Source organism: Bicyclus anynana, chromosome 10 (assembly GCF_947172395.1).
Source record: "Bicyclus anynana chromosome 10, ilBicAnyn1.1, whole genome shotgun sequence".
NCBI classification, from domain to species: Eukaryota; Metazoa; Arthropoda; class Insecta; order Lepidoptera; family Nymphalidae; genus Bicyclus; species Bicyclus anynana.
Genome location: NC_069092.1, coordinates 9,592,280 through 9,608,063, shown reverse-complemented (window position 1 = coordinate 9,608,063; position 15,784 = coordinate 9,592,280). Strand labels below are relative to the sequence as shown.

The window sequence follows — 15,784 nt, the reverse complement described above, 5'->3', positions numbered from 1 at the left end:
TATGGGGGTATAAAATCGTGATTACTGCGGCTTTGTGGCCCCGCGCCATTTTGTGATCTGTTATTGACAGTTTATAGAATAACTCGTTTAATATTAACGATTGATGCCCACTGATCTTTGGGGACATTAATTTAATAGTCACTCGCCATAAGGTCACCATTAAATGTAATGGCTTCTAATGCAGATGGATGGTCAACATTATCTCATTAAATAGCTTTACGCTATCCTTCGCTAGTTCCGTTCTTTCAAGTTCTGATTCGTTATTCTTGCTTTTTAATATTATAGGATGGTGCACACACACTCACATACAGATAAGAATTTATTTAAAATTAATCTCGAATCAACCGCGTTAAGCCACTACTAAATTTCTAAGGTTAAAAATTAAAATTGAAGGTTTATGATAAAACGCAACATGACGTGTTTCAAGAATTTTAAAAATTGGGGTTAAATTTTCATTTTTAACAGACTTCAATAAGAAGGTTCTCATTTCGACGCGTATGTTTGTTTGTTTTAATGTTTGTTACCTCATAATTTCCTCATTTATTAACCAAACCGCCTTCATAGTGATCAGAAACGTACGATGGTATTTTTCGCTTTTTAGTTTGTTTTCTGATTTTGAAGTCGGTTAATTTGTTTTTATGTACTAATAATATCCTCATAGATTTCAATTTCTGTATGTACAGCAAAAAATTTTTTTATTTAATCTTCATATAATAGAGAACTTAAATTCATTACTAGGCAGAAAAAACTTATCTCATTGGACACCTATTCATTAATTTTCGTTTCCAAGAATAATATATAAAGGAAAGAAACTTGGCAAGAGAGCACCCGGTCATCAAAGGCGAAAATGGTTAGGTAAATGAAATCAACTACCCACTATAGAATAGAGTTGTTAAAGAAATTTTTCTGCGTACTAACCACCAAATCTCGTTCAGAGGAAGGTGACTATGATGTAGAAAGTGATGATGATAATCTTAATAACTATTTTTGTCAGGTTCTGTTTTTCTGAGTGTCATGGGTCAGAAGTACCGGGGACCGCATATGAAGTTTCGCTCTGCCACACGATGTTAATTATATTCCTGGTCGTTAGTACCCACCGCGGTATAGGTACCTATACCTACATTGTATCTATAGGGTTATTGATTTTTGCAGATGGGTCATCTATCAGTAGTGATCCCCCCAGACATCGTGGACAGTGTCACAGAGGGTAGCTCCGCGAGAGAAGGGGGTAGCGTTCGGTTGACTTGCAGCGCAACCGGAGTACCCCCTCCCACTGTTATGTGGCGAAGAGAACACAACAGACCAATCGTCTTCAGGCACGAAGGCGGCAGAGAGAGAAAAGGTCAGAATTTATATTATTTTCTAAGTTTAAGGTAGTTGTTATAAAATAATCCGCTTTAGAGTTTAAGCAAATGTTTCTTACATAAAGCTATATTTTGTTACTGCGAAAAAATATCTAAAAATATAGGGACTAACTCTTTTTCACTTTTGGGTAGGTTTCGAAACATAACGGCTTAGCAACTCATTGTACGATTTAAAAAAGTGAACTACTACATCCAGTGTGGTTTTAAATTTCTTTCATCATCTAATGTGGTTATTTTATTATAATAAACATTATTTCTTTGAAATAACTCAATAATGCTAAGCAAAGTTATTAACGGCATTACGTTGATTTAATCATTCGCAATTAAACGAAAAATGGCTGTCACTTGACGTAATGGTTCCTGTTTTGAACTGTGTGCCTAGTGTGAGTTTTCAATATTCTCATACTGTGTCTATCACGTTGATGTAAACGCGAAATTATATGGAATTGAAACAGTTGGCTTGACTGTTTCAATTTCTTAGAAATTCACGTTTACGTTAACGCGATCATCACAGTATCAAACTGCCAGTAGGCCCTCAGAGGGCCTTTCCAAATAAATTAATCAAATTCGCGTTTACCTCAACGCGATAGTAACAATATGAAAATATTGAAAACTCCTACTAAACACACTGTACACCGATTTACCCTCGCTCACTTTACTATAAATCTTTAGTTTATCATTACTTAAACATAAAAAGTAGCAAAAATAATAAGTCTTAAAATGAAAAACTTAAAAGGTTCCACGCAGTTCACGATGAAGAGCACAACAAACTAAGCCAGGTATTGTCATTTAACTAAGATGAGAAACTGTAAGCCGCAAATTCTCCTCACGCGTATTAAAAGAGAAATTTTTAATTAGCACTCCCTCCTTATCTCGCAAGTCGGACGAATATTAAAGTAATAAGTTAATTTAAAAATACGGTAACGACTATAGTTTCTGACGGCACTCGGCAAAAATCTGAAGTTATTCTAGTCGTTGATGCAGTCATGGTCTTATTAAAATATGAAAGTTTCAAGGATGGCTCATTTCATTATAGCGCTGGTTAGTTCGGAATAGTGCACGGCTATTACCGTTTGTTACAGCTTTGTTGTTATTACACGGTTGCCTGCGATTGGATTCATAAGTTTTTCTTTATAATCTTGCTTCTTATGGGCATTATGGTTGCAGTTAACATTTCATACTGGTTATTTTTACTGCAAGGCGTATTGCAAATTCATACGGACGGTGTATTTAATTTTTTTTTAATAATTAATTAATGGTCCACTATTGTACATAGGCCTCTTGCATAGACATCCAGCGGCTTCCAGCAACTCTCTTGATATCCTCGGTTCACCTAGTGGGGGGTCGACCAACATAGCTTTCGTTAATAATTAATTAAGTGGTAGATATTAATAACATAAATGGCCCAAAAAGCTGCTTTTCTTTGTTTGCCTGTTTATTTGTTCGAGTAGGAATAACACAAAAAGTAATGGATCGATTTTCATGCGGTTTTTGCCAGTAGATAAAATGATGCTTAAATCATGCTGTAGGGCTTTTTTCACAGAGTTCAGATAAAAAGAAAAAAAAAATTTGGTACTTACATCAAGACAATATTAAATATTATTTACATAAATTCCTGTATTGAAATATATTTAGTTTATCTTTCAAGAGCATTTTTACGTATTTGTTTAAAAAGACAAACAAGCTGGCGTATTCGATATTTTGGTCTTTTTTTATCAACAAATATAAGAAACATCAAATCAATTGAGAAATGTCAGCTACCTACTGTATGATATCCACCAGACACCAAATGATATTTGTTACATAAAATCTCACTTTCGTATAATGTCAACTGGCATACGTCAAACATAGTGAATTAGCCTGCAGGAGATGATAAGACTCATGATTAACATTTATACATTTAAGTACCTTACACATAAATGTTAATAAGCAAAAGCACTTAGCAAAGGTAAAGTAAATCTCTAGTAAAGAGAACAGAGACATTTTCAAGTCAAATCTTATTAATTGAATAATGTAATTAAAAGTAATGAATAAGATAAGATCATTAAAGTTTCTGTATATAATGAAACGGTATGAGATTGGTGACTTTAGCAATATTTCAAGGTACTCTTGTTAATAAAAGCTTAATTTACAAATAATAAATGAATGAATAATATAGAATGTGAGCTGTGATAGCCCAGTGGATATGACATCTGCCCCCGATTTCGGAGGGTGTGGGTTCGAATCCGGTCCGGGGCATGCACCTCAAACTTTTCAGTTGTGTGCATTTTAAGAAATTAAATATCACGCATCTCAATTGGTGAAGGAAAAACATCGTGAGGAAACCTGCATACCTGAGATTTTTCATAATTATCTGCGTGTGTGAAGTCTGCCAATCCGCATTGGGCCAGCGAGGTGGCCTAACCCCTCTCATTCTGAGAGGAGACTCGATCTCAGCAGTGAGCCGAATATGGGTTGATAATAATGATGATGATGATGAAATGAATGAATGAGATATACTTTATTATACGCCAAAAATAAAAAAAAAAATTAAAAGCAAGAAATTGGCGGCCTTATCGCTAATGAGCGATCTCTTCATGACAACCAATCAAAAAAGAGAAAATAATAACAAGGACTAATTACACAATATGAATACACATTAAGAATTTAACAAATACACATACATCTGTACATATTCATATCATTAACGTTAAACGAAGAGGCTAATAATTGAAATATCCGTATTAATAGATCGCTATAATAACGTGTATTGGAATGATATCCGCTGTTTCCGTTACGTGAAATATCCATTTGTAGTTTGCTGACCCCAATTATGAGTAAATTGTTTATTCGATTGTTGACAATCATTGCCGATGTGTGGTTTCACGAATAGACCGAGAGCCTGCAATAGTCAGATATCACTCATTTCTTTTATTTATTTACTAGCAGATGCTCGCGACTTCATCCGCGTGAAAATCGATGTACACGTTTGACCCCTTCTATTTATATCTTCGTATGTTTTATATATAAAAATCAGAAATCACCACCCTCCGGCCGAAGGCAGGCGGTGTACAATAAAGTGCGCGTTTTTTGTGCTTGGGTAAAATGTCCAGCCATAGCCAAGGTCGGCGGCCGTATCATAAGCCCCTGGCCAAAGGCCGGTGTATAATAAAGTGCGCTGCCGAAAGCCGCGCGTTTTTTGTGCTTCGGTAAAATGCCCAGCCATAGCCAAGGTCGGAGGCCCCATCATAAGCCCCCGGCCAAAGGCCGGTGTACAGTAAAGAGCGCGGCCGGAGGCCGCGCGTTTTTTGGCATAATCAATAATAATATATCATAATCAATAATAATAATAAAATTAAAGTATGACATAATCATGACCTTTCAAAAGTGCTTGTAAACTAAGCCTAATTGAAATAAATTAATTTAAAAGTATTAAGAAAAACATTTTAGAGTATACAGTACTTTAATGCATGTATGAAGTGCACGCCACTGGTAGTGGGCTGTTAAAATAGGCTGATAATGAAGAAGACGATTACATCGCAAATTTTGCATCCGTAATATAACCGTTTAAGTAAACATTTTAAATCTCAGTATTTAAAAGGAAAAATGTGGAAAAACGCGTCGACAACTTGACATAAATAGCTTTCTTTCCGCTTGGTGTTAGCAGACAATCATTTTTCTATTTCATTACAAAATGCTTTTTTCATTTCAAAGCTGAACATAGTGGATCCAATTTACTGTTAATAAAAACACTTTATATTTTTCCAGTTCAGACTTTATATTAGTGTGGGATATTTTATTTTAACTAGCGAGCAATTTGAAGCAATATATTTTGTACTAGCAGACGCCGTGCGGTTTCACCTGCGTGGTTCCCGTTCCCGTAGGAATACTATATAATAAAATAGCACTTGGACTTTTTTGCGACCTCCGTGGCGCAGTGGTATGCGCGGTGGATTTGCAAGATAAAGGGTCCTGGGGTCGATTCCTAGCTGAACCGATTGAGGTTTTCTTAATTTTTCCAGGTCTGGCTGGTACTACACTACCGGCAAAGGCGTACCGCTAAGCGCTTTAGCTTTCCGGTGTCAATAGCGCGATGTCGTGTAGAAACCGAAAGGGCTAACTTGTAAAGAATATATATTATTATTAAGAATGTATATATAGGAAAGAAGTATTTGGTCACCTTGTCTGCTACAATATATCTGATGGCGACTGTACACCACGAGCAGGTGAGGTTGGCAGTTGGGGAGACTGACTGGTACGGAGCCTCCCCCTTACCCTCCTCCAATACCGATAGCTCTTAGTCCATATTATTTTCGAATGTAATTTATCACATCTCGTAACTTAAATTGACTTCAACAAATAATATTTCGACACCGCGCCGGGCCGTTCACAAGATGGGAATAAAAATGGACAAGTGGGCCTTCCCTGCTGAATTTTTGAAATATTTGTTTATTTCTTTATACATTGAACACCGGCTATAGTCCTGCGGGCAACAGGAGTAATAGCAAAGTTTTGGTTCTGATTTTTAAAGGCAATACAGTTTACGGAAAGTTGTTAATAAATTTCCATTTTTACTTCAACCATCTTTTGTAGGAGTAAAAATTGCCCGTAGCCACTCTGGAGGAGTTTTAAAAATATTCGTTTTTATTACGTAACGATGACAGGAAAGTTTATGAAATAGTATTTAAGTATTTTTATCATCCTGCTTATATTATGAATGTGATTTTGTTGGTTTGGATGTTAAGATATTTTATATTTAAATATAAAATATTTATATAATTTAAATATAAAATAAATATAGATATTTAAATGCTGGCCGTATTAAAAACTAGGACAACCTCGTGGTTTTCAGTAGTACTTCCCGTCCCCGTAGGAATACTGGTATATAATATAGTCTATGTTACTATATGTCCGGATAATATACCCGGATAATTAATGAAAGTATTCTCCAAATCGGTCCAGTAAAGAGGATGTATAAAGAAGTAAAGTTTGTGAGGTTCTAAGGGGGTAATCTCTGGGTCTACTAAGCCGACTTTGAAATTCGTTTACCAAGAGAAAGCCAGGTTATTTGCGAGTGCCAGGGGCTATATTTTATCCCACGGGAACGGGAACTTAACAGACTTTATATAAGAATATTAAATTCAAAATCGATTCACTATAGAATACCCCCTACAACCTCATAAGCTCAAAAAGTCAAGTTTTGAGTTTGTGAGGTGATCTTTTTATAATAATTATTATACATATATTAGCGACCCGCCCCGACTTCACACGGCTCATACTAAATACACTACAGAAAAACTATGAACTCCCGCCGCCTCGGCCGGCCGGTACGCCGCAAACGCTACGTCCCGCAATTTTTAAATCTGTAATATCTTTGAAAATGTTCATTTAAATTATATGTGATTTAATTCGACGGCCTCCGTGGCGCAGTGGTATGCGCGGTGGATTTACAAAACGGGGGTCCTGGGTTAGATCCCCGGCTGGGCAGATTGAGATTTTCTTAATTTGTCCAGGTCTGGCTGGTGGGAGGCTTTGGCCGTGGCTAGTTACCACCCTACCGGCAAAGACGTATCGCCAAGCGATTTAGCGTTCCGGTGCGATGCCGTGTAGAAACCGAAAGGGGTGTGGATTTTCATCCTCCTCCTAACAAGTTAGCCCGCTTCCTTCTTAGACTGCATCATCACTTACCATCAGGTGAGACTGTAGTCAAGGGCTAACTTGTAAAGAATAAAAAAAAAATATGCTGTAAAAGGCCATATAGATCAATTAAATCAACAATATATTTAAGATATTTAATTGGATAAGGATTAATGCTATATGGGTTAAAATCGCTTCGAAAATTAGCCATTATTTGTCGTAAAAAGTAAAATAAGTACATTATTTTGATAAATCTTTTAGGGTTCAGCCTGCGTTTGCAATGTAAGCGGAAAAAATGTAATTATTTACGACATCACATTTGAAACATCAAAAGTAACAGTATTTCTCCACTATTTATTGGATGTTATTATACATAGAAAGCTTTCTCTTCAATCACTCTATCTATTAAAAAAAAGCGCTTCAAAATCCGTTGCGTAGTTTTAAAAAATTAAGCATACATAGGGATACAGAAAGCGACTTTGTTTTATATACTATGTAGTGATTTTTGTAGTGAGTTTTATACTATTTAGTGACTTTGTTTATACATTTTAAGAAATTAAATTTCACGTGTCTGAAACGGTGAAGGAAAAACATCGTGAGGAAACCTGCATACCAGAGATTTTTTCTTAATTCTCTGCGTGTGTGAAGTCCGCCAATCCGCATTGGGCCAGCGTGGTGGACTAAGGCCTAGCTCCCCTCGTTCTGATAGGAGACTCGAGCTCAGCATTGAGCCGAATATGGGTTGATAATGAATGTAGTGATTAGTACATTTAGTTATTGGTTTGTTTTACTAAAACTTGTCAAATCATAATTAAGTAAACACACTCATGGTATAACAATTACTGTACCTGGGCTTCTGTGGATGAGCCGCTAAACAAACAATTACCCGATATTTCGCTGCGCAAACAGGGCGGCCAGATGAAAATTTCACGTTACCATATCCAGCTGATATCATTTGCTGCCAAATGCTGCATGCCGAAATTGTTTGCACAACGTAATTGGCTTGTACTTACAAGTTAAAAGTTTGAATACCATTATGGTGTGGTGTTCAAAACAGTGGTTATCTTAGATATATTTTTGTTGTTTTAGAATTCACTTTTAGTAACGAGTAAGTAAAATCTCATAAACGTTTTTTTATGAACAGATATTTGCAAATTCAAACAGTATTTTATTATCAACTTAAATTAATTTTGTGTAGTTTAAGCATTTGCTTTGATAGCAATTAGGTAAAATCTATGATGCAATAAACACACACGTTTATTCATGAATTGCTTAATTCAATTGAAGTTTGATACTATATGAGTGTAATCGTAACTTAAGCCTCAATAGCTCAACGGTCGGAGCGGTCGAACTCATCACCGAGGGGTGGTGGTTCGATCCCCGCCCCGTTGGTCTATTGTCGTACCTACTCCTAGCACAGTATTTCCCAACTAGTTGGAGGGGAATGGGAATATTTGTCAATTTGGTCATATTATAAAATATATTATGGCAAATATTCTTTAAAAAAAAAACTAAAAGCAGTTATGGCCTCTACAGTCCACATGAAATTCAGTTTTCTTAATTCCAAAGAAATTATGAATTTTGGCTTTTTTTCTAGAAAAGGAAAAACATGCCGCTTGATATAAACTCCGGTTTCTCATACATCCATAAATATTTATTCATTACACTAATGAATATGTATGTATGGATTTTTAAAAGGTAGCCTGGAGGGAATCGGCCTGTATGGACTCTTCGCCGCTGATACTTAGGATTAATCCTATACTTAGTATTAGGTAACAAATGATAACAAATGTTGCTTTTGCTCTATGACCTATCTTTTTGTGAAAGTCCCATTAAAATAATTATTATAGTACAGAAAGAAACAGACAGACAGACAAATCTCAAAAAAGTATAATGTAAACTTGACTTTTCAGTTGTGTGCATTTTAAGAAATTAAATATCACGTGTTTCAAACGGTGAAAGAAAATATCGTGAGGAAATCTGTACACCAGAGAATTTTCTTAATTCTCTACGTATGTGAAGTCTGCCAATCCTCATTGGGCCAGTGTGGTGGACTATTGGCCTAACCCCTCTAACTCGAGCTCAGCAGTGAACCGAATATGGGTTGATAATGATGAAACTTGACTTGGGAAAACACTTAATTCAAACAAGTTATTTTATTTTGAAATCACAAACATACGCTTAAGTTTATTTATATTGTGTTTATATATTGATTATACGCCTGGTGATATCCGTGACTCATTCTTATTTTAAAAAAATATTTTTAGATTGAAATAGTACTTATAATACTCGTTCAACGAACCTCTTTGCTTGTACGCGTATTTCGTTTTCCTCCAAAAAAAAAACACACAGCACTGAATATATTAAAACGCTTCCATTCAGACATTGTTCCGCCAGTTACGAGTGCTTTCTTTTGAAACGGAAGAATTTTTCATTTCAACCCTTTATTAAAGGATATTTTGATAATAGTTTTTCCAGAAAAGCTAGACTTTTATGCTCGTGAATACCTAGTTAACACGGGAGGCGCAGTGGGCGTAAAAATAAAACTGTACAACTTAAGCCTTTGTACTTAGAGCGTGTCTGTTCGAAATAGCATTTCATAATAAGATATTCTAAGGTTATGGATATTTTATTTTACTTACAAATACTTACAAATGCAAATATGAGAGTAAGAACTTATCTGCTCAACTATCTTTGAGCCAGGAGACTCATTGGCACAGATTCACCGCTTTTGACAAAACTCCAAACCCTTGAGCATCGGCGGAAAGTTGCCAGTTTATCAGCGCCAGTTTATAGAATATATTTTGGAGAGGAGCTATTCGACGTCATACCACTTTCGCCTTTTTACCATCGCACCGCAAGACATCGGGTGGGTTTTCATCCCCATGTTGTAGATGTTCCTAGGACCCGTACAAAACGCTTTGCGTCTTCTTTTTTCATAAACACGGCTAAGGTTTGGAATACCCTTCCCAAGTCTGTGTTTCCTGAATCTTATAACTTGGGTATTTTCAAAACAAGAGTGAATAGGCACCTTCTAGGCAAGCGTGTCCCATCTTAGACTATATCTACACTTACCATCAAGTTAGATCATGGTCAAACGCGAGCCTATTTTCTTTAAAAAAAAATATTAGAAACAAAGATAAGGATATAAAATAAAACTTCCATCATCTGCACCAGAGGGCTTGGCTCCGACACAAGGGCCCAATCTTCGGAGCTCGCCGCTAGTGGCGTACGGCGCATGAGATGGACGTCGGATATTAATTTGAATGTCATGCGCGTGTACTACTGTGTTACTATCGCGTTAACGTAAACGCGAACTTCTAAGGAATTGAAACAGCGCCATCTAGTGGCAATACTGCACAACTGTTTCAATTCCATATGAATTCGCGTTTACGTCAACGCGATAGTAACAGTATGAAAATATTAAAAACTCCCACTAGGCACACTGGTGGAGAAACCGGATGGATTGGCTATATCCTGACAATGACAATACCCTGATATGGCAGAATTCGGAATTTTATATTTTCTATTTGCCTTTGGATCAGTCGGCCTGTAGTCTGAAATCAGGTTTAAGCTTTGCTATTTATTGCCTTATATAAGACGCACGGTCAAGCGATTTAGCGTTCCAGCCAGATCCTGAATTATCGAGTTATGAACATATTTTTTTTATATTAAATAATATGAAAAATCATGTCGCCAGTCGGCAGGCAGGCTAGTTTCACGGAAACCTTGAGACAATATTTAAGATCAAACTTTAAAGTATCATAGGTCACTAGCGAAGGGCTGCTACGAAGCAAACAGTCTGACGACCAGAGACATGATTCTTAGAGACATTTTTCCTTTGTTCAGTAGAAAATATCAAAAAAAAAATTGTCCAGTATGAAATTTAATTTTTTTTTTATCTAGTAGAAAAAACAAAAATATTTTCTATCCAGTAGAAAATATCAATTTTTTTTTATCCACTACAAAATATAAAAAAAAAAAACTTGAAACCTGCTGCTACGTTTACCACACAATCTATACTCCAAAACTGGCTATCGGAATTACCTTACGACTTTTAGCTCTCATGATGAATCATCATCATCATCATCATCAACCCATTACCGGCTCACTGCTGAGCTCGAGTCTCCTCTCAGAATAACTTGATACGACCTCTGGAATCGGAGGTAGAGGTCGTATCCATTGGGCTATCACGGTACCTATGATAAGTATGTCTTGCTATTACTGGCTCTCGTTCCATTATAGAGAAGTCGACAATTCGCCAAAACAAGGAGCAACAATTGTACTGGTAACAATTCGTTCCCTCACCTCGCGGCGGCTTTACTTGCTTGCAATATACACTAGATTGTTTTGTTTCGTATTTACAGTTAGAAGAGTTGCTGGGAGCTTTGAAATTACAATCCCACGTGAACTAGAGTGCGATATCTGGTATATTTTATTTACAGTTGTGAATGTGTTGTGTGGAGTTTTAGAAAGTCCTTCAATTACATTAAATTATATTAATATTTTATTTACGATTAACTGGTCCCACATACGTTGTTTTTACAGTTTTTTTTTCTAATTTTTTTGAGATACCCACAAAAGTTTTGTCGCAATCTGTAGAATGGTTAAACGGAATGATTTGAGGATAAATATACTATGATTTAAGTTTTACAGTTTGTACGAGTAGAAAACATAACTTAATTAAATAATTATAAACTTGAACTTGAAATAATTTAAAAGTTTATACATAGATACAAAATTCACTATTAAAAACGGGGAGTGGTGTAAGGAGACAATATGACCTATTCTCATACTTATCAAATATCAAAAAAAAAAATCTTCAAGCTGTATGTATCGCAAGAGTGCGACTAACATACAAACACGAGAATTAATATAAGATTTTCATAAACACGTCTCTATATTTCACGAGCAGCTGAACAAATTCAACAAAATAGTAATAATCTTAGTTTATTTTTCCTTTGAACATACCACTTTTATTTCAACGTAGATTGAATCTTTAATTAAAAACGAGCAAATAAACTTCCTTCCTCGTTGATTTTATAACGCAATTGCTGCATTTTCAATGCCCAACTCGGTTTTATCTTCCGACTCTGTAAAATGAGTGCTTTTATTTGTTACCAATGAACGTTCGCTTTTAGCGTATTCTTCGGATCATCAATCGAGCAAAGATTAACGTAATAGTACGAGTTCTTGCTTAACATTATTGATAGGTATCACAATTCACTATATTATCGTTTTGTTTATATATTTAAGTCTTGATTAGCCCGCCAACTACCGTGGTGGGTCTAACTTTTATATCCCCTTTCCTATAAGGACGAAGGCCAGCAGGCTGATTCACTATCTTTGACATAACTAGTTGACATATACGAAATTAAGATGGAAATGTCATCCAGTGCCTAATGATATCATACATACAATGACATTTCACAATTGATTTGATGCTTATTTTAATAGGTAAAGACCAAAATAGTGAATAGGCCAGCTGGCCCTTTAGTGGGATGTTACTTAATAGGCTGATAATGACTGTGCTATCATCTACTTTAATTCTGATAATAATGACTCTTGATTCATATCGAAAAACGTTATTTTACCAGGAACATTGAGTTGATGGCATGCAATTAAAGTTTTCAAAATATGTACAACCAAACAAAGAAATGATTTTTTGTGATCCTTATTAATAAGAGCAGATTGATAGTATTTGGGATTTGAGACTAAATAAAAGTAATAAGTAGCCTATTTTTTACGCTATACATGCTTCTGTATATTGTGTATATATGCTAATACTATCTGATGGCCAAGGCGTCTACCGCGTCGATCCCACTAATCCTTATGATTCAAATAACTCTGACACTTCCAATAATTCTCATATTAATATTTGAAACAATTTACACAAATCCTTCACTAATTTTAAACCTATACCTTCCTCAAGGATCACTCTATCTATTGGCGAAAACCATTTAGTTTTTGAGTTTTGTGATTGAGGTATGCGGAGGCGGAGGACTTTGTTTTAAAATGCTTGTAAATGTTAATGATTATACAAATGATAAAAAATCTTGGTGTTAACCTGCATTATACGACTGTGTGCTTAGTTTTAAAGAAGTTTGTAAAATGGTGGTAAACAAAAAAATATATATACATTGGCTGAGTTTGTTGTAGGCTCTTGTGGACCAAGGCGCGTTTGGAACCCTCGTTGCTCGTTTAAATTATCACCGTTAGATTAAATAAAATTATGACATAATCCTGACTGAATAACCTGACTAAATCCTGACAAATAAATGAATTTTGATTTTTACTTTTGAAGTCAAACTTCTGAAATTGAACCTACAAGCAATTGTCTCTCATAAAAACACCCATTTATAAAGTTCTCAAGAGTTCATGAAATCCTTTATCAAGGTAGACGTGCAGGAAAAGTATCACCAAACAGAGCACATTTTATACACTTTCCCACTAAAATCCTACAAATGGAATACAAAAGTCCCATCTAGTACGAATCTGTTTGAAGTCGGTTTTTTGTCGAACGCTTTTATCGCTGGTTTTAGAGGACTTTCCCGTAAATATTTATATCACTCAGCGGAACGAGCAGCGGAATAGAGTGAACGCCTGCGGGTTTGCAGTTTCGTAAAAAAATATAATGGCGTTTTTAATTCGTAATATCTACGAGTAGGTGCTTTACGCTTCATAATACGAAAATCCTACAATTTACATTCTTATTTAAATGAAATATTACTATTACAATTTCTTATTTACTTGGGTGTTATTGAGTATAAAAGAAAAACCAACTATGCTCGGACTCGTACATCAAGGTTTCCATTCTAGACATTCCTGCTAGCATATTTACTATTTTGGTCTTTAATAACAACCTTTTAAAATAAACATTAAATCAATTGACTAAACTTCATCTACATACCTTATGATATCCACCAGTAAGCACCTGATCACATTTGTTACTCATGTACGTATATGTCAACTAGCTTATTTCAAAGATAGTGAATTAGCCTGCTGTTTGCCAAGGTTCGTTGTCAACGAGACCCTATTGATTTTCATTTTCATACGACAAGTATTTTTTTTAATTTTCCTAAAGAATATTTGCCGTATTTTTATATATGACAAATATATAAAAATACGGCAAAATAATCTATTAAAACATGGCCTCTCAGTGTAAATCTGGTTTCTTTCCCGTTCATTGAGGCTTTAATGCAACGTAAATGCAACTGAATTCGTTTACTTACAATTAGAAGTCTAATTTCTCACAGTTCTGCCTTCAGAACTAGAACAAATTAGACTTTTATATTACAGCCCTACTCGATATGTACTATAATACCAACAAACAAATTAAAAATGAGGATATAAATCGCTAGTCATTTCACACCTAGGAGTAATTATAATTAACTTGTTCTTAAATTAATGAAAATAAATTTGATTACTAAGCTTAGAACAATTAAATGTTAATTACATTTAATTGTTCTAAGCTAAATATATCGTATATTTTTTTAATAATATTTTTTAAAAAATAAAACTAATTTAAAAAACATAAGTTGAAATGACATGCGTTTTCTACCTTAATTTCTAATGTTTTTGTTGATAAACAGTACACATCGAGTATAACCCGTACGCATTAACTTGACACCTGGCTACCAAACACATCCATACAAACACAGTACTAACATCATTCGACCCAGGAGTCAAGTTAACGAATGCAGTTGCATTTAAATTAATCAAAATTCACGTAAATACTTATTTACGTGAATGTTGTTATTAATTTCAACATCAAATAGATAACAAAGTGTTCCAATAAGGGTTCCGTGTTTTCCTCATGAAACGTGAAACCCTACCAATGATCGTTTTACAAACAAGGAGAATGTAAGACGTATTGTCGTCCCTACAGATTGAAATTTCCTTTTTCCCAAAGTGTCGATGGCTCGAGCGTCTTTTTTCAATTCAATCTATTTTGCATCGTCCCCAACATCGCATGAAGTATTACACCTAGACCCGTCGCCCACCTCCCTTGCACTTATTCCCAAGCACCTCTTTTCCCAATCGATTTTATTTACGCAAGAGAAAGCAAGCTTAATACATATATCGTCGGAGACAATAGGGCGGCTTTAAACGGGGTATAAAAGCTTTGAGTTACTCTTCGTTCCTTTTAGTAGGATTCCTTTGAAATGAATCGAATAATTTACGGAGTTTATGCTCATCGTTAGGATTTTATTTGCGAAATACTCTGTTAAGAGTGTAAATAATGATCGCCGCAATTCGATCGTTCGCTCTCAGATCTTTTCCGTTTCGTAATAATAAAACAAAATACCCTTACATGTCGGTTTTGGTGGAAAATAAAAGTAGGAATTCGTTGTAGAGTTTACGTCAGTACTGATAATATAAAGTTTGTGAGGTTGTAGAGGGTAATCTCTGGATCCACTGAACCGATTTTGAAAATTCTTTTACTAATGGAAAATCTACGTTATTAGCGAGTATCAATGGTTTTATTTCATCCGCGTATTGCCACGAAAACGGGAACTACGCTGTTGAAAGCGCAGGGCGTCTGCTAGTAGCAAATAATAATCACAGCTTTGCACGCTCGCTACGTGAAAGGTACAACATTCCACGCTTCGGCTACTTTTTATAATAAATAGCTCTTTGTAAATAATCTCGTACATTATGATTATAATTAGTTCATTATCGTTCTACCGTTTTATTACATGCAAACGTGATTTATAATTTCAAAGCTACAGGTTTAATGACATCTCATTTATTTGCAAATTCGTTGAACTTTACCTGTGTTTAATAATGTAATTATGTTAAAA

The 15,784-nt window shown here is 35.2% G+C and overlaps 1 protein-coding gene across 2 annotated transcripts in view; it reads left to right on the top strand.

Moving 5' to 3' along the window:
* The window catches only part of LOC112042984 (lachesin), a 186,614-nt gene that overhangs the window by 126,698 nt on the left and 44,132 nt on the right, over positions 1–15,784 (top strand). For both annotated transcript variants that reach the window (XM_052883949.1, XM_024078218.2), the window contains exon 5: positions 1,153–1,342. In XM_052883949.1, the coding sequence (XP_052739909.1) occupies positions 1,153–1,342 (190 nt within the window). The remainder of the gene's footprint in view (positions 1–1,152; positions 1,343–15,784) is intronic.